The sequence below is a fragment of the Parasteatoda tepidariorum genome, chromosome 3 (genome assembly GCF_982258835.1).
Source record: "Parasteatoda tepidariorum strain Cologne lab strain chromosome 3, Ptep-v5.0, whole genome shotgun sequence".
NCBI lineage: Eukaryota > Metazoa > Arthropoda > Arachnida > Araneae > Theridiidae > Parasteatoda > Parasteatoda tepidariorum.
The window spans coordinates 17,181,983-17,206,110 of record NC_141757.1 but is presented as its reverse complement, the minus strand read 5'-3'; the positions used below and the strand labels follow the sequence as shown (position 1 = coordinate 17,206,110).

Here is a 24,128-nt window from a genome sequence, read left to right as displayed (position 1 = left end):
GCGGACTATGGAATGATAGTTTATTATCAAAAGCTCGTTAAAAGAACAATAAAAAATCGATCAAACAAAAATCAAACATATGTTCAACAATCCATAGAGCCTCCAATTTACTCTGATGGGAAACGTTTAGAAGTGGATTTAAAGTGTAAACAATCTACAATTAAGTGTCTCTGTTATATTTTTTATTTGCTCTCCTTTGTTTCTTTTTTTTAAATTTAATTATGTTATATCATGAATTCTATGATAAACAAAGTAAAGAAGAATCTATTCTGATAATTTATTTTCAAAACATTCACGTATAGTAGCTATAAGCAACTAAGCATTAGCAGTTATTTATTCTTCTGTTAGTTTAAAAAGAGTAATGGGGTTCAAGTCAAACTTATTTATATCCAACAGGAAAATAAATTTAAGAGCCAAATAAATAAAGTGTAGTTAAAATATTTAAATAAAACCATACTTTATTTTAGGTGCTAAGGTCTTCTACTTTTGTCTCGTCTTCTTTAGAGAAAATCTTCTTTTGTCTTAACGACATGCTAAATCAATGGTGCCCAATTTTTTTAGGATATAGAACCCTAAATGATCGATAATTTTTTTTTTTTTTTTTTTGGAGAACTAAACAAATCAGTTTATAAATAAATGGAAACATTTTATGATTGAAATTTTAATAATTAATTTAAAAATATTTAATGAATGAATAAAACTGAAATTTTTAATGTTATTGTTATATCAATATTATTATATGTCAGACAATTAAATTTACAGGTCTGAAGAAATATAAAGTCTTCTCATTTGATTTTAGTGCATAAACTGAATATACGAAAACTTGGTTTTCATTGAAATAAGGCGAAGCAGAGGAGCAAAGAAAATGTTGTAAATGGCTATTATGGAGACATATTTCTTCGTTGTTGAATTTGGTTATTTTCACTCTATGTAATTAATATTCTATATTATTGCAATTTTTCAATATATTGTTATAGCAATTGCTTTTAGTTTTGCTTCCTTTCTTCACAAGCATTTTAATGAAATACTTTCATATAAATAACGAATATATTAAATATATAATGAGCAATTAATCGGATAAAAATTTAATTATAGGTTTTAAATAACAGGTTACAGAATAGAAAAATTCATAACTCTCGAAACCCCTGTGATCCTTCAACGGAACCTTCCACCAAACACGATTCAGGAACCACTCCTTTAAATCCTTGGGGGGGAAAAAAAACTTTAATTCCTTTATAGGATTAAAATAAAACAAATAACTTAAAGATTGCAGCGAGTTTCCTAAATTCAGAAGGGAAAAAAAAACAATAAAATTATAGGCTAATTAGTAGTTAAAGCTTGCTTATTATAAAGCTTATTACTGCTGTTAGACATTCTATATATAGCTAGTTCCGAAAGTAGTGCCATTTCGAAAAAATGAATTACTATTTTACTTACTCCTAAGCTCTTTATATGCTTCTATGTGCTTTCTACTTATATCTACAATAAATTTTTCTCTTCTTTCAGCTGTTCAACATGAGAGGGCTTCTCGGTCTCAACCCAGAAGACGTTCAAGGTTGGTCACCAGCTCTTCAGACGCTTCGCATTGTTATGGAAACTCTTTAAGACCTGGTTCTCAGAGATCCACCATTTTGAACAATGTCTCGCTGGGCGTTGGACCATTCTGTACGTCTGTCGCTTCAGATGTCGGAAGGTTGCCTCCACCCTCCTTGTTGTCACACGTCAACACAAGCATTCCAGTTTCTGTGCCGTTATCTTTCAGGAGAAATGACGAAGAGACTCAAGCCGAAATATCAAGACCAATGCATGGTAAGTGTAGTGAAACATTTCAACAACAGCAGGTTGTATGCCAGGGAGGAAGATCATTAAGTTTAAGACTCCGTAACTTCGCGGCCAACAGCAATGCGATTAGAATTGTGCACCGGCTGTATTTACGTACTAGTAAAGCTGGCACCCATCTATTTGAAGTTTTGCGGGTTTTATAGCGAGAATGGGGATCGAACCCCAGCTCTTCGCACTGAAAGTTAAGTGAGTGTCATAGCAGATCATTGTAAGTATACTTGCAAACTAATTTTTTGCGTCTGAAGAATAACAAATAATGCTGAAAACGAGCGACAAAAAATTTATTTTATTTAATTTATTCTGTTTTATTTTATTTTATTATGAATAATAAATCAATTTTTATTTATGATAAAATGCTATTATAATAAATTTTATTAAAATTATAATAATAATAACGGTGGAGAAAAACGGTTCAGTAACAAGTTCATCACTAGGATTAGATTGCCAACCTATAAATGAAGATATACATATATTTTAGAACGTACTAGGTGTTTCAAAACCTTTTTTAAAAAAAAAGAGTTGAAACATCAATAATTCATCAAAAGACCAGTGCTGGAGAGTATCTACCACTGGGCGGGATAATCCCCAGGGACCCCCAAAGTTCACAAGTTTACAGAAGTATTATAAGAATGAAGGTTATATTAATTTTCTTGTTTCATTCACAATTTTTTAAATTTGGTTAGAAAATTTTCATCCCCAACCCGATTTCCTACTGACAATATTTCCTATTGTAAAGTTATTTCCCAGCCGGTATTAGATTCATTACAGGTCGATTAATGTTTACGAAACAGATAATCGACGTTCAAGCAATAACATATATGATATAAATTACAAATCTTTGAATTTTAAAACATGTAATAAAATAGTTTATTGAAGGGGGAGGATGTGTGGTTAGTCAAAATATGGCATGCAATGGTTAATAGAGAAAGATTAATTGGTTGACGAATATTTCAGTAAATTATATGGGGACCCAACTTCGAGTGATTACCTCAAAGCCCCAAAGAGTCTAGCTACGCTGCTGGTGGAGCAGTCGAAATTTGAAGTCCTGTAATCCTATTTTTACTTTTTCGTTCATTTTCCGTAATCATCGCAACCATCTTTTATAGACTTTAATGCCCTTGCTATAACATTTAAAATGCTTTTTTTTAATGCTAAATGAATGTTGTGCTGTATTTTAATTCTTGGATTTATGAATTTAATTTAAAATGACTTTGATCGCCACTACATTTAAATAAAACACAAATATTCTTTATAAGTAAATGTTCGTTTAATCACATCAAAATTATAAAGTAAGAGAAAAAAAAAACTTCTGACAGTAATTGTTGAATTATGTATCCTATTATAATTTCACTACCACTTGGTAAAATCTTCATCAAAAAAGTAAAATGTTCATACATGCGAAGTACATATCATAGTTATGAAAAGCGGCATAATTTTTGTCATTGTTATGCATAACACTTTAAACGGAACAACATAACCCGGATTAATTTGACGACTGAACATCGTTTAGCTACAATTCTCTAGGATAATTTATGTCTTAGCCTGACTGTAGCGTGCTATTGAACTAAAAATTCTTATCGCTTTATGCTATAAATACAAAAGTGAAGTATGCATTATCAATCAATATCTACAAATTAAAAGGAGATAATGATAGCTGACACGAAAGCCTACAAGCATACTAGTAGGAGAACGATACAACGAATGTTATGTAGATAAGTATAATTGCTCTTAAGGCATTATTTTTTTCACTTGATCGCGAGTAGTTTAATCTGTAGGGGTACAAAATGATTTGATAGATTCAACGGCAAGAATCGCCTCAACATGTCTGATTAAATAACAATGATTGTTCCTTGCATAAACAAAATTAAATCATAGTTATAACAGAAATTATAAAATTATAACAGAAAGAGTGTTCATGTTTCTAAGGTTACAATATTCGATTTCGAAAATTACTTCTTACATAGCATACAATTAACTGTTTTTGTGTGTCACCAATAAAATAATGTAGAGCGTACGGGCGCTTTTCAAAAACTATATTTTCAAATTACAAATTCTTAAAAACTGAAAGTGCTTTAAAAAATCTGAAAAAAATCGTATTCTTTATTAGGGAACTCATTTTAATGTTGACTATTGAGTCCATCTTCTGGCTCAGAATGAATATATATATATATATATATATATATATATATATATATATATATATATATATATATATATAAGTAGTATAGGCGGCACTACAGCGTACAGCGGGGGGTCCCTATTCCTGACGTCATCACGGAAAGTCAAGGGGCGCTTATTTCTGCCCAACCGGAAGTCGCTTATTTCTGCCCGCCTATATCCGGAAGTTGTTTATTTCTGCCCGTCTGTAACCGGAAGTTGCTTATTTCTGCCCGTATACTTATTTCTGCCCGCCTGTAGTTTTGATTTTAGTTTCGGTTTCTGTTTATTATTTAATTTATTAGCTTTTTGAGGGTGGCAACACTTATTATTTTTAATATTAGTTTTTAAGGATGGCAACACTTAGAAACTTTGTTATTTGGGGAGATATTGTATATTATGAAGTAATGATGTCATCTTTTATTACATAACACATAAATGATATCATGCTTTTGATCTAGTGGCGCCATCTATGTGGGAATAAAATGACTTTAAATCTATTTTAATGTTTAAATCTGTTTTAATATTATTTATTAAATATAATTAAGGCTGAGGATCGAACTCGTGCCATTAAAAAGCCTTCGTGGGTCAGTAGTTGGATATCATAACCACTGACCCACGAATGCTTGGTTAGATATGTGTTAATAAGTTAAACTTTTTTATTCTGAACACGTGTATAAATGAAAAGGATTTGATATCGATATAATCCTACAGTTTCATCGATATATTTTTCACTTAACCATTGACAGTTATTAAATAATTATTTCTGCCCCTCTTAATGTTATTATAACTTTCTCTGGGTGGCAACGGTACTGACCATACACATGTTAAGATTTGACGTGTTTTGTGTGATAACACAGCTACTGGTTACAGAGCGAGTCATTCTGATAACATATAACAAGCTAGATCTTGGGCTATGACGCATGTGTTGAATTCAGTTCCTTTCACATGCGCTGGTAAATAGTTAAGCATGTGACAGTTTAACATTTTTCTGATTGGTTGTTAGAGTTATACTTTCATGATTTTGCAACTAGAAGGATAGAGTGACTTAATTTCCCCTACCCCCCTCTTATATTAGTATTTCACTTGTTCTTCTGTTGTGTCTCGATTAAGTTTTTGAAAAGTTTTTCAATTCACCATTTCGTTATGGACGGTTATTTAAAGAGAAAACATGCTGAAACTGAAGTAAGTACTATTGATTTCTTAGTAATTTACTATGCTTTTAAATTTATTGTTAATAGAATTGTTTTATTTTAACTTTAATTCGTTTTTAGGCAGAGCATGTGACAAAACTTAGTTAACTTTAAAAATTTTATAACTACGTTATTTTCATTATATTGATGATAAATAGTATATTGATAATGTTAAATAGTATTATTTATAAAACTACTGAGATGCGTTAATCTGTATCTTTAATTAACCAAGAGAAAGTAAATTGTTTTGTACATTTTTAATTAATTATTTTTATTTTGTTAATAATAAAAATTACTCATCTTCTTAGTTACAAATTAGGAATAGTTTTTATTTTTTTTTCATTACGTAATCTAAATGAAGTTAATATTTGTTAAAATAACTTTCTATTTGTTAAAATTTATTAAGTATGACTACTGCGAATATTAAAAGTATTAGAATCAAAGGTATATTAATTTTAAATTAATAAATATTAGTTTATACGATTAGATACTTTTATCCCTATCGTTTGGATTTACGGCTATCAATGTTGTCATTTTTGAACCCAGAAGACAAGAGAACCCCTAGATCTTGAGACAATACATGTCTTCGAAGCGGACTTTGTGAGTACCCATGTTATATGAATAGGAAAACCACGAAAACCTCCTACGCTTAGTCCGACGACAAGTAGTGGGCTTGGCTTTGTTAACCAGTATCCTGTGAATGTACAGAGATCAGAGGAAAAACTTAAAATTTTACTTTAAAAAACTAGAAATTTTTTACAAAAGTAAAAATATTAGAAAGTTACCCTCAATAGTAAAAATATTTTCTGAAAATTGGAAAATGTTAAAAAAAAGTTTGAAATATTTTTACAAAACTAGGATATTTTTTACAAAAAGCAAAAATATTTAACTAAAAGTAAGAAAGTTTTCTGAAATGTTAAAAATTTTTTTTAGAAAAATAAAATATTTTCTGAAAAGGACTTTGTGAGTACCCTTGTTATATGAGGAGGAAAACCACGAAAACATTCTACACTTAGTATGACGACAAGTACGGGACTTGGCTTCGTTGAATGCTTCATCATTTTGAAAAAATACTAACATAAATAGTAGTTATATTACGCAATCACACTAATGATGAAAAAAGGAATATGATATTAGCAATGAATGGTTGTTAGTTGAAAACTGAACAGATGCCTTTGATTTCACTTAATTTTTAGTTTTGCAAGAACTCCAACACATATTAATATAGATATTTAAGAAATATAAATTTTATTAGTTTTCTATAAATCATTTATGAAACAAATTATTATCTAATTAAAAACTAATATATATATATATATATATCAATATATCTACGGTGTTTATTCAATCATATTTTTATTAAATTAAATACATTAATAACTTTCATTTCATTTTCTATTAGAAAATGAGTAACGACATATTTATATTATCAATTATATATTATATTTACTTAAAATTTCAAATAAATTTTTTAAATCTAAGAAACATGCAATGCGAATTTTTGCTGTTTTAAATTCACTTATATTCAAAACATATTCATTTTATTATTATTTAATATTATAATAATGCAAATAACTTACTTTATTTTGAAAATACGAGTAAATTCAAAAGTATATAACCTTTAACGGATATTGATTACAGAACTTGAACATGTTATCTATTTTCGCACATAATTTTACAAAGATAATGTCTGTCCGGGACGTTTGGGGCTTATCCACGTTTTATTAATTAGTCATAATAACATAGTGCTTCATACTTGTTATAGAACGTGGGAATAAAATTATTTCTTAGAAAATTGTTAAGAAACATATGATGTATGCTCGCAGAAGTGATTGGGTGAAACTTTGAATAAAATGTTATTTATTTTATTAAAATATATTTTGTCTTTATTGATCATTTTCACATGTGAAAAAGTTTATATTATAAAGAAAAAATTACACTCTTTAATAACTAATACAAAAAGTTTCAGAAAAATATATAGAATTTTCTGAAAAACTAGGAGATTTTAGCAAAAACTTAAATATTTTTATAAAACTAACGAATTTTTAACAAAAAAAGTAAAAATATTTTCTTGAAAGAGAATTTTTTTTTGTAAAAGCATAAGTATTTTCTTAAAAGATAGAAAATTTTTAACAAAAAGTTAAAATATTTTCTTAAAAGACAAAATTTTTTGCAAAAACGTAAATATTTTCTAAAAAGATAGAAAATTTTGTGAAAAAGTTTGAAATATTTTTATAAAATTAGCAAATTTTGAACAAAAAGTTAAAAAAAATGTTTAAAAGATAGAAGATTTTTTGTAAAAACATAAATATTTTCTCAAAAGATAGAAAATTCTGTTAAAAAGTTTGAAATATTTTTATAAAACAAGTAAATTTTGTTTGCAAAAAGTAAAAATATTTTCTTAAAAGTGAACGTTTCATATTTGTTTTTGTAAAAAGGTTTATTTTAGACAGAACTCAGGAGGTTAAGACTTTTACTTTGCAAATAAATTCTTAATCGTAGTAATCGAAAGGAGTTATGAACATTATCATAAACATTTTAACTGTGTGTTGTTAATTATTTTTCTTGGTGACTCAAAATTTTCTTTTTTTTATTGTAGGAAGGAAACAGAAAAGGATTCTCAGCTTTAGTCATTGATTTTGAAGGTTTTCAACTTTCATCAGGGACATACATTGTCAAAGAACTTGCTTTTCATGCCGTAAAAGGTAATCCCATTACCGGAGTGTGTACATTCCAACCACCGTTCCCGTTTGAAGAACTTCCAATACACCAGAAAATGCAATATTCTTGGATAGTCCGAAATATTCATCAAATAGATTGGAACCAAGGAGAATTACCCTACATTAAATTTCATACTATGTTGACTTTTTTGTGTGATATGTATTCACATGTCTATGTGAAAGGACTCGAGAAACGGAAATTTATAGAAATTCTAACCGGCAGAGTGTTTTACAGTTTGGAAGATTTTGACTGTCCTAAAGCAGATGAACTGATACCAACTTTTTCATCGTGCACTATACATTCACCAGATTTTGAACATTGTGCTCTCGTTAAAGCGAAAGCATTTGGACGATTTCTACAAGACCTATAAAAATAGGACAAGCACACGGAATTCAACATAAAGCTGTTCCTGGAAGTAATATAGTAAATCTTATAAATGACGATGTTCAATTACCAGCAAATTTAAATGTAAATAAAAAAATTTTATAGTAAAAATAAAATTTTTAAGAAAGCTGTGATGTATGCTCGCAGAAGTGGTGAGGTGAAACTTTGAATAAAAATGTTATTTATTTTATTAAAATATATTTTGTCTTCATTAAGCATTTTCACTGGTGAAAAAGTTTATATTATCAAGAAAAATTTCACCCTTTAATAAATAATACAAAAAGTTTCAGAAAAATATCTAGAACTTTTTGAAAAACTAGGAAATTATTACAAAAACATAAATATTTTCTTAAAAGATAGAAAAAGATAGATGTTTTTACAAAAAATTTTCTCTTTTAAGAAAATATTTTAACTTTTTGTTAAAAATTTTCAATCTTTAAAGAAAGTAATTATGTTTTTATAAAAACAATTTCTCTTTTAAGAAAATATTTTTACTTTTTGTTAAAAATTTGCTGGTTTTATAAAAATATTTCAAACTTTTTAACAAAATTTTTCTATCTTTTAAGAAAATATTTATGTTTTTGTAATAATTTCCTAGTTTTTCAAAAAGTTCTAGATATTTTTCTGAAACTTTTTGTATTATTTATTAAAGGGTGAAATTTTTCTTGATAATATAAACTTTTTCACCAGTGAAAATGCTTAATGAAGACAAAATATATTTTAATAAAATAAATAACATTTTTATTCAAAGTTTCACCTCACCACTTCTGCGAGCATACATCACAGCTTTCTTAAAAATTTTATTTTTACTATAAAATTTTTTTATTTACATTTAAATTTGCTGGTAATTGAACATCGTCATTTATAAGATTTACTATATTACTTCCAGGAACAGCTTTATGTTGAATTCCGTGTGCTTGTCCTATTTTTATAGGTCTTGTAGAAATCGTCCAAATGCTTTCGCTTTAACGAGAGCACAATGTTCAAAATCTGGTGAATGTATAGTGCACGATGAAAAAGTTGGTATCAGTTCATCTGCTTTAGGACAGTCAAAATCTTCCAAACTGTAAAACACTCTGCCGGTTAGAATTTCTATAAATTTCCGTTTCTCGAGTCCTTTCACATAGACATGTGAATACATATCACACAAAAAAGTCAACATAGTATGAAATTTAATGTAGGGTAATTCTCCTTGGTTCCAATCTATTTGATGAATATTTCGGACTATCCAAGAATATTGCATTTTCTGGTGTATTGGAAGTTCTTCAAACGGGAACGGTGGTTGGAATGTACACACTCCGGTAATGGGATTACCTTTTACGGCATGAAAAGCAAGTTCTTTGACAATGTATGTCCCTGATGAAAGTTGAAAACCTTCAAAATCAATGACTAAAGCTGAGAATCCTTTTCTGTTTCCTTCCTACAATAAAAAAAAGAAAATTTTGAGTCACCAAGAAAAATAATTAACAACACACAGTTAAAATGTTTATGATAATGTTCATAACTCCTTTCGATTACTACGATTAAGAATTTATTTGCAAAGTAAAAGTCTTAACCTCCTGAGTTCTGTCTAAAATAAACCTTTTTACAAAAACAAATATGAAACGTTCACTTTTAAGAAAATATTTTTACTTTTTGCAAACAAAATTTACTTGTTTTATAAAAATATTTCAAACTTTTTAACAGAATTTTCTATCTTTTGAGAAAATATTTATGTTTTTACAAAAAATCTTCTATCTTTTAAACATTTTTTTTAACTTTTTGTTCAAAATTTGCTAATTTTATAAAAATATTTCAAACTTTTTCACAAAATTTTCTATCTTTTTAGAAAATATTTACGTTTTTGCAAAAAATTTTGTCTTTTAAGAAAATATTTTAACTTTTTGTTAAAAATTTTCTATCTTTTAAGAAAATACTTATGCTTTTACAAAAAAAAATTCTCTTTCAAGAAAATATTTTTACTTTTTTTGTTAAAAATTCGTTAGTTTTATAAAAATATTTAAGTTTTTGCTAAAATCTCCTAGTTTTTCAGAAAATTCTATATATTTTTCTGAAACTTTTTGTATTAGTTATTAAAGAGTGTAATTTTTTCTTTATAATATAAACTTTTTCACATGTGAAAATGATCAATAAAGACAAAATATATTTTAATAAAATAAATAACATTTTATTCAAAGTTTCACCCAATCACTTCTGCGAGCATACATCATATGTTTCTTAACAATTTTCTAAGAAATAATTTTATTCCCACGTTCTATAACAAGTATGAAGCACTATGTTATTATGACTAATTAATAAAACGTGGATAAGCCCCAAACGTCCCGGACAGACATTATCTTTGTAAAATTATGTGCGAAAATAGATAACATGTTCAAGTTCTGTAATCAATATCCGTTAAAGGTTATATACTTTTGAATTTACTCGTATTTTCAAAATAAAGTAAGTTATTTGCATTATTATAATATTAAATAATAATAAAATGAATATGTTTTGAATATAAGTGAATTTAAAACAGCAAAAATTCGCATTGCATGTTTCTTAGATTTAAAAAATTTATTTGAAATTTTAAGTAAATATAATATATAATTGATAATATAAATATGTCGTTACTCATTTTCTAATAGAAAATGAAATGAAAGTTATTAATGTATTTAATTTAATAAAAATATGATTGAATAAACACCGTAGATATATTGATATATATATATATATATATTAGTTTTTAATTAGATAATAATTTGTTTCATAAATGATTTATAGAAAACTAATAAAATTTATATTTCTTAAATATCTATATTAATATGTGTTGGAGTTCTTGCAAAACTAAAAATTAAGTGAAATCAAAGGCATCTGTTCAGTTTTCAACTAACAACCATTCATTGCTAATATCATATTCCTTTTTTCATCATTAGTGTGATTGCGTAATATAACTACTATTTATGTTAGTATTTTTTCAAAATGATGAAGCATTCAACGAAGCCAAGTCCCGTACTTGTCGTCATACTAAGTGTAGAATGTTTTCGTGGTTTTCCTCCTCATATAACAAGGGTACTCACAAAGTCCTTTTCAGAAAATATTTTATTTTTCTAAAAAAAATTTTTAACATTTCAGAAAACTTTCTTACTTTTAGTTAAATATTTTTGCTTTTTGTAAAAAATATCCTAGTTTTGTAAAAATATTTCAAACTTTTTTTTAACATTTTCCAATTTTCAGAAAATATTTTTACTATTGAGGGTAACTTTCTAATATTTTTACTTTTGTAAAAAATTTCTAGTTTTTTAAAGTAAAATTTTAAGTTTTTCCTCTGATCTCTGTACATTCACAGGATACTGGTTAACAAAGCCAAGCCCACTACTTGTCGTCGGACTAAGCGTAGGAGGTTTTCGTGGTTTTCCTATTCATATAACATGGGTACTCACAAAGTCCGCTTCGAAGACATGTATTGTCTCAAGATCTAGGGGTTCTCTTGTCTTCTGGGTTCAAAAATGACAACATTGATAGCCGTAAATCCAAACGATAGGGATAAAAGTATCTAATCGTATAAACTAATATTTATTAATTTAAAATTAATATACCTTTGATTCTAATACTTTTAATATTCGCAGTAGTCATACTTAATAAATTTTAACAAATAGAAAGTTATTTTAACAAATATTAACTTCATTTAGATTACGTAATGAAAAAAAAATAAAAACTATTCCTAATTTGTAACTAAGAAGATGAGTAATTTTTATTATTAACAAAATAAAAATAATTAATTAAAAATGTACAAAACAATTTACTTTCTCTTGGTTAATTAAAGATACAGATTAACGCATCTCAGTAGTTTTATAAATAATACTATTTAACATTATCAATATACTATTTATCATCAATATAATGAAAATAACGTAGTTATAAAATTTTTAAAGTTAACTAAGTTTTGTCACATGCTCTGCCTAAAAACGAATTAAAGTTAAAATAAAACAATTCTATTAACAATAAATTTAAAAGCATAGTAAATTACTAAGAAATCAATAGTACTTACTTCAGTTTCAGCATGTTTTCTCTTTAAATAACCGTCCATAACGAAATGGTGAATTGAAAAACTTTTCAAAAACTTAATCGAGACACAACAGAAGAACAAGTGAAATACTAATATAAGAGGGGGGTAGGGGAAATTAAGTCACTCTATCCTTCTAGTTGCAAAATCATGAAAGTATAACTCTAACAACCAATCAGAAAAATGTTAAACTGTCACATGCTTAACTATTTACCAGCGCATGTGAAAGGAACTGAATTCAACACATGCGTCATAGCCCAAGATCTAGCTTGTTATATGTTATCAGAATGACTCGCTCTGTAACCAGTAGCTGTGTTATCACACAAAACACGTCAAATCTTAACATGTGTATGGTCAGTACCGTTGCCACCCAGAGAAAGTTATAATAACATTAAGAGGGGCAGAAATAATTATTTAATAACTGTCAATGGTTAAGTGAAAAATATATCGATGAAACTGTAGGATTATATCGATATCAAATCCTTTTCATTTATACACGTGTTCAGAATAAAAAAGTTTAACTTATTAACACATATCTAACCAAGCATTCGTGGGTCAGTGGTTATGATATCCAACTACTGACCCACGAAGGCTTTTTAATGGCACGAGTTCGATCCTCAGCCTTAATTATATTTAATAAATAATATTAAAACAGATTTAAACATTAAAATAGATTTAAAGTCATTTTATTCCCACATAGATGGCGCCACTAGATCAAAAGCATGATATCATTTATGTGTTATGTAATAAAAGATGACATCATTACTTCATAATATACAATATCTCCCCAAATAACAAAGTTTCTAAGTGTTGCCATCCTTAAAAACTAATATTAAAAATAATAAGTGTTGCCACCCTCAAAAAGCTAATAAATTAAATAATAAACAGAAACCGAAACTAAAATCAAAACTACAGGCGGGCAGAAATAAGTATACGGGCAGAAATAAGCAACTTCCGGTTACAGACGGGCAGAAATAAACAACTTCCGGATATAGGCGGGCAGAAATAAGCGACTTCCGGTTGGGCAGAAATAAGCGCCCCTTGACTTTCCGTGATGACGTCAGGAATAGGGACCCCCCGCTGTACGCTGTAGTGCCGCCTATACTACTTATATATATATATATATATATATATATATATATATATATATATATACAACTGCTACAAAGTTCTACTGACAGATTTAGACTTAATAAAGTTTCTTTACTAGAATCATCACATTATTTCACATAATAATAAGTATTGTTTTAAAAAAAATATTTTCATGTATAATAGAAGTTATGTACAAGCGAAGAGAAAAAAATAACGAATTACTCCGAATAACTTCTGATCTAATAATCGAATCCTAGGACTCAATCTTAATGGTTCGAGGGGATGACCTCAAACAGTGTGAATAAACATATCTATTTTCCAGTGGATTCTGATTTCTTAAACAATAAATATAGCAGGCAGCCACAATCTGTTAAATATGGTCCAAATAGTTTGATCAGGAGTGTGGAACAAAGTTTTGACTCCTAAATGTTAATGTCACTTATTACGTATTTCGCCATATATCGAGAGCTTTTTAATCAAATCGAAAAATTTCCCCCACGCAGTTATAAAATTTGTTTAAGCAAATATAATTTCATGCAAAAATGCTTTCATGCTTTTTGTAAATATTTGTTATTTTTTATTATTTAATTTAATAATATCTCTTTTTAAAAGAGAAGTAATTTTTGTTTTACTAGAGAATCTTTTTGTTCTAGAATTGTTTTCTTAGTCAAACGTTTTCATTTCTTTCCTTTACTTTCCACAGCAGATCTTAAACCACAAAGTCCAGCCTCAACCAAAAAATCATGTCTCGAAGATTGCATCTCAAGTGACGATTCTAGAAACTCTACACCTCAACCTCAACCTCGCACCAGTCCGACCTCTACTGTCCACCTAACGCCCACCTCCCACATATTCAGGAGCAGTCTGCAGTCTCCAGAGAACCTCTCCAGGACCGCATCTTATGTGGCCATGGATCATCCACGATGTGGGGTGGTGGGCCCTTCAAACAGCCTGCCACCCGCTTTCTTTGGTCCCTTTCCACCCAATCCCCTGGACACGATATACGAGGCTGCTGCAAAGTTGTTGTTCTTCTCAATACGCTGGATGAGAGGTATTCCATCGTTCTTGCAACTTGGATTTCGAGATCAAGCCATCCTTTTAGAAGAGTCCTGGTGTGATGTCTTTGTTCTGAGTGCAGCCCAGTGGGGATTTCCCCTGCAAGAAGGTACAATTTTCTAACAGTCACGGACCGATCAAGACAAATTCAGGCCCAAGGCCCACCAAATTTTCCGGGCCCCTTACAAGATATTTTGAAATTAAATTACTGAAAAGTAGTCCTAACAATGAAAAAGAATCCAAACAATTGAAGATTATTTTTCTAAGAAAAAGTTTATGTATCTATAAATTAAAGCAAAATATAAAACAACAAAACAATGTTATATCAAAATAAAAATCGTTTGGTGGCCACAAACAATTGAAATCAGTGATTCTTGCTAAAAGTCACCGATTTTTATTTAATACTGTTTGTTGTAGCGGTTTTTTATTTAATACTTAAACCAATACGAAGCTAGTTCACCTTTCATTAGACTTTTACTACTTTTTGAGGCCCCTCAGAAATTGTGACCCTAGACATATACCTATTGGGCCTAGGCGATAATCAGGCCCTGCTAACAGTCTTGATTTCTATATTAAGTCTATATCAAGTCTCTTACAGTCTTGGTTTCTAAATTGTTTATGAGTTTATAATAACATTATTAAGTTTATAATAACACATCTCCAACTGTGTCTTTTTTCTAGACCATGCCAAGTCTTTGACAGACTTCGTTCCTAGACTATCTAGTCTATTTAATTTTTTATACTTCTGATTATAATAATATTGCGAATATTTTTTAACGATAATTTAGGATATTTGATGTTTATGGCATATGTTACTTCTTGGCAAACAAAGATAATATTCTGGTGGCCAAGTGTTACTTAAACGGGGAATTTTTAAAAAAATTTATTGCGATGAACAGATATACCGGGATAGACTGGTTGGTAAGGCACTGGGCCCACGTCCAAGAGGTCGTGGGTTCGATCCCCTCCGGCCGAAGACTCCCCATGCTGTAAATGGTGACTGATACACGTCAAATCTGTTGAGTCACAAAGCAGTCCATGTTCCCTTAACAAATCAAACCTCTGGGGGTACTTATCCAAGAGTTGCCTTTTCCTCTGGATTGGTTCGAAATTACAAGGCTACGAAGTTGAACATCAGTAGTCGTAAACCCAAAGTTGGATAGGCTGTTCAACGATGGTTTTAAAAAAATAAAAATAAAATGAACAAAGATTTAATTCCTAAATATGTGTTGCGCTATTGCTTAGTGATCACTGTCTATGCAAATACTTTTAGAACACTAATTTGCGTAGTAAGTCGTCGTACTTTATAGCAAATGGTATTTTAAATCTTAGAGTGTGCTGATTTATCGTATGAATTTAGAAATGGAGCAGAAAAACCGTTTATGTGTTTCTGTGGCTATTTTTTAAGATCGGCAATAAAAGTCTTGTAGGAATGATAAGAATATTTGTACTATTTGATTTAAAATAGTTAATGGTACATGGTAATTAGATATTAAGAGAACGAATTTATAGCTTTAGCTTAGTACCAGCTTAAATTTCACTTTTTTTTTAAAAAAAAGAACATTCTTTTTATACATTCAAAAATTTTACTTTTACTGTATAACTTGTGTCAAAATTTTTTTTACGAAATTGTTTTAAAAATTTTACAGGATTTCTTTCATTCGTCAATGTGATAGCACCCGAAAAGCAGAGTTTAGTTGCAACTCAGCTTCATCAAATGAAAAATGTTATGTCACAATTGGTGGCTCTACACGTTGATCACACAGAGTTTTCTTGTCTTAAAGCTTTGGTACTCTTTCGATCAGGTGAATATTCAACGTTTACTATATAATATGGCTGTTTAATGATTTGATAAAAGACCGATGTTTCATTTTTATAACTTTATCTTTATTCAAAAAATAAATATAATGACAAATGTTTCACTTTGAGTACTTATCTAGGACATTCAAGACATTGTACAACTGACAATATTTACGGTTTTTTAATAGAAACTTTTCATAATGGTTGAGAAAATAAAATTGAAATAGCAAACACAAAGATAATTTTTTTTTAAAATTCTTACTGCTTAAAATTATTCATTACAGTAATTACCACGTCTTTTACCAAACTATTTAAATTATGTATATGTAAAGCAAATTAAAATCCTTTTCAATCAAATTTCAAATTTTGATGTAAGATTTTCTGAAGGAACCGGAAGAATTGTCAATTGTGACTTTGGTATCCAACAAAATATATTAAGAATATTATATTTCTCAACCATATTAGTAGCTAAATGAATAAAATATCCACTTAATATAAACACAAATGTGCTATCCCCTTTTTTTCTCCAAAAAAAGTGCTTTTTCTTATTAGGACAAAATATGCATTCCGTACAAGGTGAAAGAAATCATTTAAGCAGAACTTACTTTGTTATAGTGCGCTTCATGGAATGCTTTGTAAGAATTAATTGTTTTATGTAAGAAAACGTATCACAAGTGATAATTTTGGATTCGATTTGCGTTGCATTGGCAACTAATACAGAGGCTACCTTTATAGATTCAATGTAGATCTAAAGAAGAGGAAAAACAATGACTGATTTGACAACTAAACAAATTTTCAAATAACTAGCAAAATCAAAAACGCCAATTAAATAGCTAAAAACCGGGCTTTATGAAATGCAATTCTCGACAATAATGATTAGAAAACATAAAATTAACATAATTTTCACAAACTAAAGTACTGGTTCAAATGTGCATGAACAGTCAGTTCATAATAAGGAAGTGCTCCCAGCTGCTCACGATTACATATCCAGCCAGGGTTGCTATACATTTCTTAATTCTTACATTACCTGCCTTCCAAATTCGTCACAACCGCTATGCTGAATCGCCCAGTTAAGTTGTTCTGTTTATCCATAATTTTATCGACATCACTCAGTCTATATTAAGCCTATGCAGGTTTGAGTAATTCAGCCTATATTTTTCAGCCAGTATAGAACCATTATTTAGTTGTCATACCCAATCTAGGTCTATTAGGCGAAATCTGGCCCCATCCCAATCTTGTTTCATCAGTTAATGTTCTTATAGGATCTAAGGTTTTTGTTGAACCAAATTGCGATCAAGATAAGATTGTTGCTAGGATATGTTCTATTTCATTTGATTTGAAATCAAGCACAAATTTCTGCAATCATCTCTTTTTTTTTTTTTTTTTTTTTTTTGCAGTGTTCGATAAATTCATAGTGTATTTTCTCCATGCTCCCTAAATCCATTCTTTAATTCTTTTTCCTCTTTTAGAAGCGAGTGGTTTGAGAGATCCAGTACAGGTGGAAATGCTGCAAGATCAGACTCAGCTTATGCTGCACGAGTACGTCCTAACCAAACAACCACCTTCGAAAGTTCGATTTGGAAAACTCCTCTTGGTCCTCTCGCTGGTGAGGAAAGTGAACGCCAGCGTCGTGGAAGAAGTATTTTTTAGAAAAACCATCGGTTCGGTTCCGATTGAGAGGCTACTTTGCGATATGTTCCAAGCAGCGTAGCTTTTAATCGATTATTTATTTTAAACTTATAGCTCGAATGGTACGGTTTAAAAAGGGCTGTTGCAATAAAATAAATAGATAAATCTATCATAACTTTGTGAAAGCTCACGGATTCTTAAACCAAAACAATGCAATTCCATCGTGCCCGATCTCTGACGGCCAATGATATTCCATTGAAGCCCAAGAATTGGAATGAATATAATAATTCTGCCATTTTGAAGTTTGAACCGTAAAAAAATCCATGACGAAAATCTTCGAATGTAAGTTTAACAAGTATTATCTATCTTTATTGATCTAGAAGATCTCCAAACTCATGTTCATTTAAATTTAAGACTTTGAGCTGGATAAATGGATTTTACATACAAAGATTGTTAAAGTTGTGACTTTCAAGTAGAAATCCGAAGTGAATATCTTCGAATTAAAAAGAATGCAACTGGAACAAATGGTTTGAACATATAGATGCTGTTTTGTTAATTGCATGGACAAGAAAAAAAAATCAGGCATACTATTGAAATCTAGGAGATGATGAATAGTACCTTAAGGTGACCTTTGAAGGAAAATATGAAGCATTGCCTTGTTTAAGTTAACAATTTTAGCTTTACTCAGAGATTATATGCACATTTAAAATCAAGAAGAAAGCTGTTGTTATAGGTGAAAGTCAAAACGGAGATCAAATCATATGAAAGTTGTTTCAAACTGTAAAGAATTAATAAAAAGATATTAAATAAATATGTTGAGCATTGGGTTGTCATAAATTTGAAATGACTTGCGATGATCTAACGTTAATCAGACTGTAAATCGTGGGTTTCGTAGCAAAAAACAGTGTACCTGAACAGCTTACGATCTAATGGTCGATTATTCACGTACTAAACTGCTACCTAAATGGTTCAAGGGATTGGTTTAAAAATATGCAACACACAATTTTTTAATTTGCTATGTATTATTTACCTTTAAATGAAAACATCATAAAATTGATAAAACGTAATCTAAATTTTAAAAGGCAAGAGGTTTGGTGCCAACAGCGATTAACTGCTCTAGACATATACATACATAAATTATATGCTTGTGTACTCGCATCTGAGGCGAAATCTTTACGAAAAAAACAACTTTTAACAGCAGAAAAATATTTCGTGTAGGCTTAAAAAAGTTTTTTTAAACAAAGAAAAAACACAAAAAGAAACTGATCAACGCTACAGCACTGCTTTTGTACAAATACCTGGAATCTCATCGAGCGTACTGTACTCCTTACCCCCATCTTCTTTGTGTACAATCTCTCCTAGCTTTACCTAATTTTCCAGATTTTGACTAACTCGTATGTTCTGGATCAAAAATCCAAATTCGTTAGAAAATGGATTTTCGAATACAAAAAATCCAAAAAGATACGTTTTTGGGCTTGAATTTGTAACTTATTTAAGAGTTAGTACTAATAAATTGGAATGTTAAGGTCTTTTCACTTAAAAAGTACCATTTTAACAAGGAAAACTAAAATCATTCGAAATCAAATCGTGCAAGGAAAATTCTATTCATTCTTCTTTCGACGGCTATGTATATTTGGTTTACTAAAGATTTGTTTAGTAGCTACAATCTGAAATATGTGTTTTTCAATTGTAACCAAGAAGCTGGTTGAAAATTGTAGACACTTTTTCGTTCCTTCTCTGAAACTAACTTAATGAATTCGAAAATCCTATACTCAATCGAAAAAATGCATTTATTTTAAGATAGATAATTTCATCCAAAAATTCGTTTTTTTTTCTTTACTTAAATTATTAAAATTCTATATAAGTCATAAAAGATTCTTTTTTCTTTTTAATTTTCTAAAACACAGTAGTTTTAAATAAAATCACATAATTTCAGCAAAAAATATAAGAGAAAAATTTCAAAAAAGAAATAATAATAATAACAATAATTTATAAAAACTTTAATAAAGAAAACAGCTTTTAAAAAATTCAGATTTTTAAAAACTTAGAACTTTTCTGACTAGCTAGAGCACTCAAATCTCTACTTAGCTCCATGCCTGATAACAAAATAAGTTTTAATTATTTCCTGACCGTTATAAGTAGAATTTTGCGTCAATCAATATTCCACCTGCCTCGGATGGCCCTTATTTTTCAACTTTTTTAAAGTGATGGAACTAACCTATATTTGCATTACATGTAGAGGAAAACCACGAAAACCTCCCACAATTAGCCTAACGGCAAGGGGACTCTAACACACGATCCGTCTACCACTGAGGGTATTTTACTTCAGCACTGTTGTCGGCGCGAGTCTTGTGCGGAATTTTTATCGACAATCCATCGTTGGGATTCAAACCCGGGGCACCTCGTTAAGAGGCAAGCACTTTATCCCCTAAGAGACCACGGCTTTGAATCCTTTTTCTTTTTTTAAGTTCAGTCTTAAAAAAAAATGATTCGTGCAAAATTATACGTCAGTTGGACAACAACACACTGACAGTATTATTATTTTTCCCCAACGAACCACTTTCCAATTTTTTTTTTCAATTCTGCTATCTTATTTTCTGGTAGATTTTTATTAACAGTGATTTTTATTTCTAGCTTAAATATTTGTTTTTTCTATTTTAAATATTTTGTTCTACTATAAAAAGAAATTCTTCTTATGACTGTACGCCATTTTTTAAATTTTTTTTTTTTAAAAATCTAGAAGCACGATTGAACGACTAGTTTTTTGCCATAGATGGCTAAAGTTATTTTGGCAGCAAACAAAAATGGGAAATAAATAAATCACCAAAAGAGATTTATTTCGCACTAAAAGGATTTTTTTCTTTCATTACCAAATCAGGGATTTCTGAACATTTATAAATCTCGCAACAAAGTTTCTTTGGGGATTTTCTATAACCAAACATTTCTTTGAAAATATGGAAAGATAATCCTGACTTCAAAAACCACAAAATACTATAATATTCTCCAAAAACATGAAAATAAAAAACAATATATAATATCCTTAACAGAACGATGCTACTTTTTTTTATAGGAACAAGATTAGGGTGTAAAAGCACCAACAAAATTGTAACTTTTGGGTAATAGCATGATGGTAAGAACCCAACACTATCCGATTATCTAGAGTGCTTGAATTTCAATTGAAGATTTATGCCTTGTTTCTTTAATATTACGAACAAAATTTATCATCATTTTATATCGAACTGAAATTTCGAACAATTTCTGATATAAACTGACGGACATGAAACTAAATAAAGAAAATAATGAAATAAATTTAAAATGTCAATATCTACGTTTTTTAAATGAACTAAAAAGGTGAAAGTGATATTTTTGTCACATCACTCCTACAACGGAAAACACAAAGCGAATCGCTATCACCACAGGAAATTTCTCCCTACGTTTTAAATGTGATAAAAATAAAATTATCTTTTTCACTTTTAGTCCACTTCAAAATCGTTTTTAAAAATTTTATTTTCTCTTTCATTGTTTTATGTTATTATTAGTTCATACAGTGGTTAAACATAAAGTAGATTCATTTATACATATATATCATTTCTTTTGAACAAAAGTTTAAATGAATATAACATAAATAAACCGAATTATAAATAGCAGTACCGAAAAAGGGAAATCATTTCCAACATATTAGAACAAATTAGATTACCTGCCTTTTGATAATTTCACTTCTATTTGGAGTGTTAAGAATTCTAACTGAAAATCTCTGACAGTAATATAATCTAATTCTGAATATCGCCAAATTCAAAAGATACCGAAGAAAAAGAAATGGCTTCTTTATGAATGCATATCTGCACTAGTTCAATTACATTTATAGAACATGAGCTTCGCCCTTCGAATGAATGGCATAAATTTGGAAAAGTTTTGCGAGCAAAATAATAACAAAAACCCTGGGGAACATATTCGAATGTGACAGAATCGGAGGCAAGTAAAACCTAATCAAATTCTTGACGTCATCACATTCAAATTTCGCCATTTGTATACCGGCGGAATAGAACGTCAGTTCGCGACGTGATAAAAGTTTGTTTAGGGAAAAATAATCATAACAATAATAAAGATGTAGGGCAGACGGGTAGAGAAACATCAATAAAAAAAATAAACAACATCTTTTCAGTTAGATTCGGAGTGCGAAACTCTTTTGAAATCAACAAGCGAGCTCGTGGATTTCGACGATAACTGAATTTGCGTCAGATTCTATAGGCGTTCCATTGCTCTTTGATCACCTTGGCAGGCCCCTTAATCACAAGGTATTCAATCCAGGATGTCCTGGTTGTCACGTGACCGTCAGGGCTGCTCAGACTGCCTATTCAACCGGATAATTTAGTTAATTTATCAGGAACCAGGAGAGGGTTCTTTCATTTAGCCGGGATTTTCCCTTTCAATGCTGGGACCGTACACAAATTGCTCAGTGAGACAAGTGCAGCAAATGAGAATCTGGAATTTATTAGGATGAATGAATTTGTGTAAACCTAATTTATGAAGGATTTAGCTAAAATGAATGGCAATTGCACCGAAAATTCATAATTATTTTTTTTAGAAAAAATATATTCCAGGCGGTATCGAATATTGAACTTTATTAATATTTGATGGTAAGTTTTGTTTAAAAAAGTAGACATTCAAATAATAATGGGTATTCTGTAATTACTACTCTTTATATACATTTTTAGAATCCTGCCAAAACTGAAGGCAACAATGTGCATACATAAGGGGGTCGAAAATTAATATTAAAGCGAGGAAAAAACAAAAACGTCATCGAAATCTAACGAATCACTAATGAGAAGGATGGAGCTTGAAACATCAAAACCTATTTGCTTTCTGTAGGAAAGAGATGGGTTGAAAAGCGATTTTGAAACACGTCCAAGATTCATTCGGCAGTCAAACTGATTTTGAGAGTATACTGACACTCATACCCCAGATTTCTAAAGCAGTTTTGTTTTTATCATGCTCAAAACATCATTTTGAAATCCACTAATATTTGTTCTTTTCAGATTTCATTTTTTGAATTCTAAAAGTAAGGCCGGGGATCGCAGAATACCTTAAACATAATATATATATATATATATAATCCTTCCTCAGAAAGCGTGCAAGTTGGAAAGCATTCGTTGTGTTTTCAGCAAGACAAACTTCGTTTAGTCTTTGAAAAAAAATTAAAAAATTTAATTTCATTAATTTTGCACCTCTTTCGTTTTATAACTTTACACTTGAATCCATCTTGACGCTTAGAATTGAGAGGCTAAAAAATTTTTTTAGAATTTAAATATTTAAAACTTAAAATGTATTTAAATACTTAAATCTTTTTACTGGATGGTGGTGAAAAAAAAAGCGAAAGTACTGTGCTTAACTTAACTTTGAGAGGGTAAAAAAGAAAATTTTTCACACCTTATGCCTTTTTTTTGGTGGTCGGAGATAATAAAAAAAAGAAGAAAAAAATATAGGGTTCCCACTTTATTTCGGAAATAAAATTCACTGACTTCTCTTGGAAAATTTCAACAAAATTCAAAATTAAATTTTTGTTATATACGGCAATATTTTATAAGAAATTCATTCATTTTTTTAAACAGAAATATGCCAAAAAGCATAGAAGCTTCATTAGCATGGAAAATATGCCAAATATTTAATTTTGAGCCGAGGTGGCTCAGGCGATTCGTTCGCCTTCCAGGTGAACAGGCTTCGAATCCTAGCGATGGCTGGTCGATACGACTTCCGCACCTGGTTCACACCGACCACAGTGCTCAAGTAAAATATCCTCAGTGGTAGATGGATCTGGCCGTGGGAGGTTTTCCTCTCCAAGTAACGCAAATGTGGGTTAGTTCCATCAATCCAGATCATCTACTGAGGACATCTCATTATTCCTTCTGATAGTAAATGAAATCGCTCTTCACCCCAGGTCGTTCAACTCTTCTTTGATGAAATAATTTATCATGATTTTTTTTAATTCTCTTCATTCTACTTAGGTAAAGAAAAATTATAAATGTAGCAACATTTAAACTTGCTATAGCTCAGATATATCTCATGCTAAATAGCCTGAAAAGAATTGGGACTATACAGTGACAAATATATAAATTTTTTTCTCTTCAGTATTTCAAAAGTTGTAAGAAAAATTATTGGTCACGGTGTGTGCGTTACAGTGAATAACCGGAATTGTTGACAATCAGAGAGTCGCT

At 29.7% G+C, this 24,128-nt stretch overlaps 3 protein-coding genes across 7 annotated transcripts in view; 2 read left to right on the top strand and 1 right to left on the bottom strand.

Moving 5' to 3' along the window:
* Positions 1-18,727, top strand: part of LOC107436239 (photoreceptor-specific nuclear receptor) — a 74,112-nt gene extending 55,385 nt beyond the window's left edge. For 2 of the 5 annotated variants that reach the window (XM_087158874.1, XM_087158875.1), the window contains exons 3-6: positions 1,507-1,809; positions 14,135-14,596; positions 16,137-16,292; positions 17,757-18,727. In XM_087158874.1, coding sequence (XP_087015000.1) covers positions 1,507-1,809; positions 14,135-14,596; positions 16,137-16,292; positions 17,757-17,998 — 1,163 coding nt within the window. In that variant the 3' untranslated portion in view covers positions 17,999-18,727. The remainder of the gene's footprint in view (positions 1-1,506; positions 1,810-14,134; positions 14,597-16,136; positions 16,293-17,756) is intronic. The other 3 variants (XM_016047873.5, XM_071187090.2, XM_087158877.1) reach the window with 2 other exon arrangements.
* On the top strand, positions 4,719-8,365 carry LOC147813191 (uncharacterized). Its single transcript, XM_087158879.1, has 2 exons — positions 4,719-5,184; positions 7,792-8,365. The coding sequence occupies exons 1-2, from the start codon at positions 5,146-5,148 to the stop codon at positions 8,281-8,283; spliced, it is 531 nt and encodes a 176-aa protein (XP_087015005.1). The 5' UTR covers positions 4,719-5,145; the 3' UTR covers positions 8,284-8,365.
* Positions 9,144-12,790, bottom strand: LOC147813190 (uncharacterized). The gene is made up of 2 exons (XM_087158878.1): positions 12,325-12,790; positions 9,144-9,717 (listed from the first exon to the last, which is right to left on the bottom strand). Exons 1-2 carry the CDS (start codon positions 12,361-12,363, stop codon positions 9,226-9,228), a joined length of 531 nt encoding a protein of 176 aa, XP_087015004.1. The 5' UTR covers positions 12,364-12,790; the 3' UTR covers positions 9,144-9,225.
* Positions 18,728-24,128: the final 5,401 nt, after the last annotated feature.

Coding starts and splice junctions, on each gene's coding strand:
- LOC147813190 (XM_087158878.1), bottom strand. CDS start 12,363: ATGGACGGTTATTTAAAGAGAAAACATGCTGAAACTGAA. Junction 9,718..12,324: donor GAAAACATGCTGAAACTGAA/GTAAGTACTATT, acceptor TTTTTATTGTAG/GAAGGAAACAGAAAAGGATT.
- LOC147813191 (XM_087158879.1), top strand. CDS start 5,146: ATGGACGGTTATTTAAAGAGAAAACATGCTGAAACTGAA. Junction 5,185..7,791: donor GAAAACATGCTGAAACTGAA/GTAAGTACTATT, acceptor TTTTTATTGTAG/GAAGGAAACAGAAAAGGATT.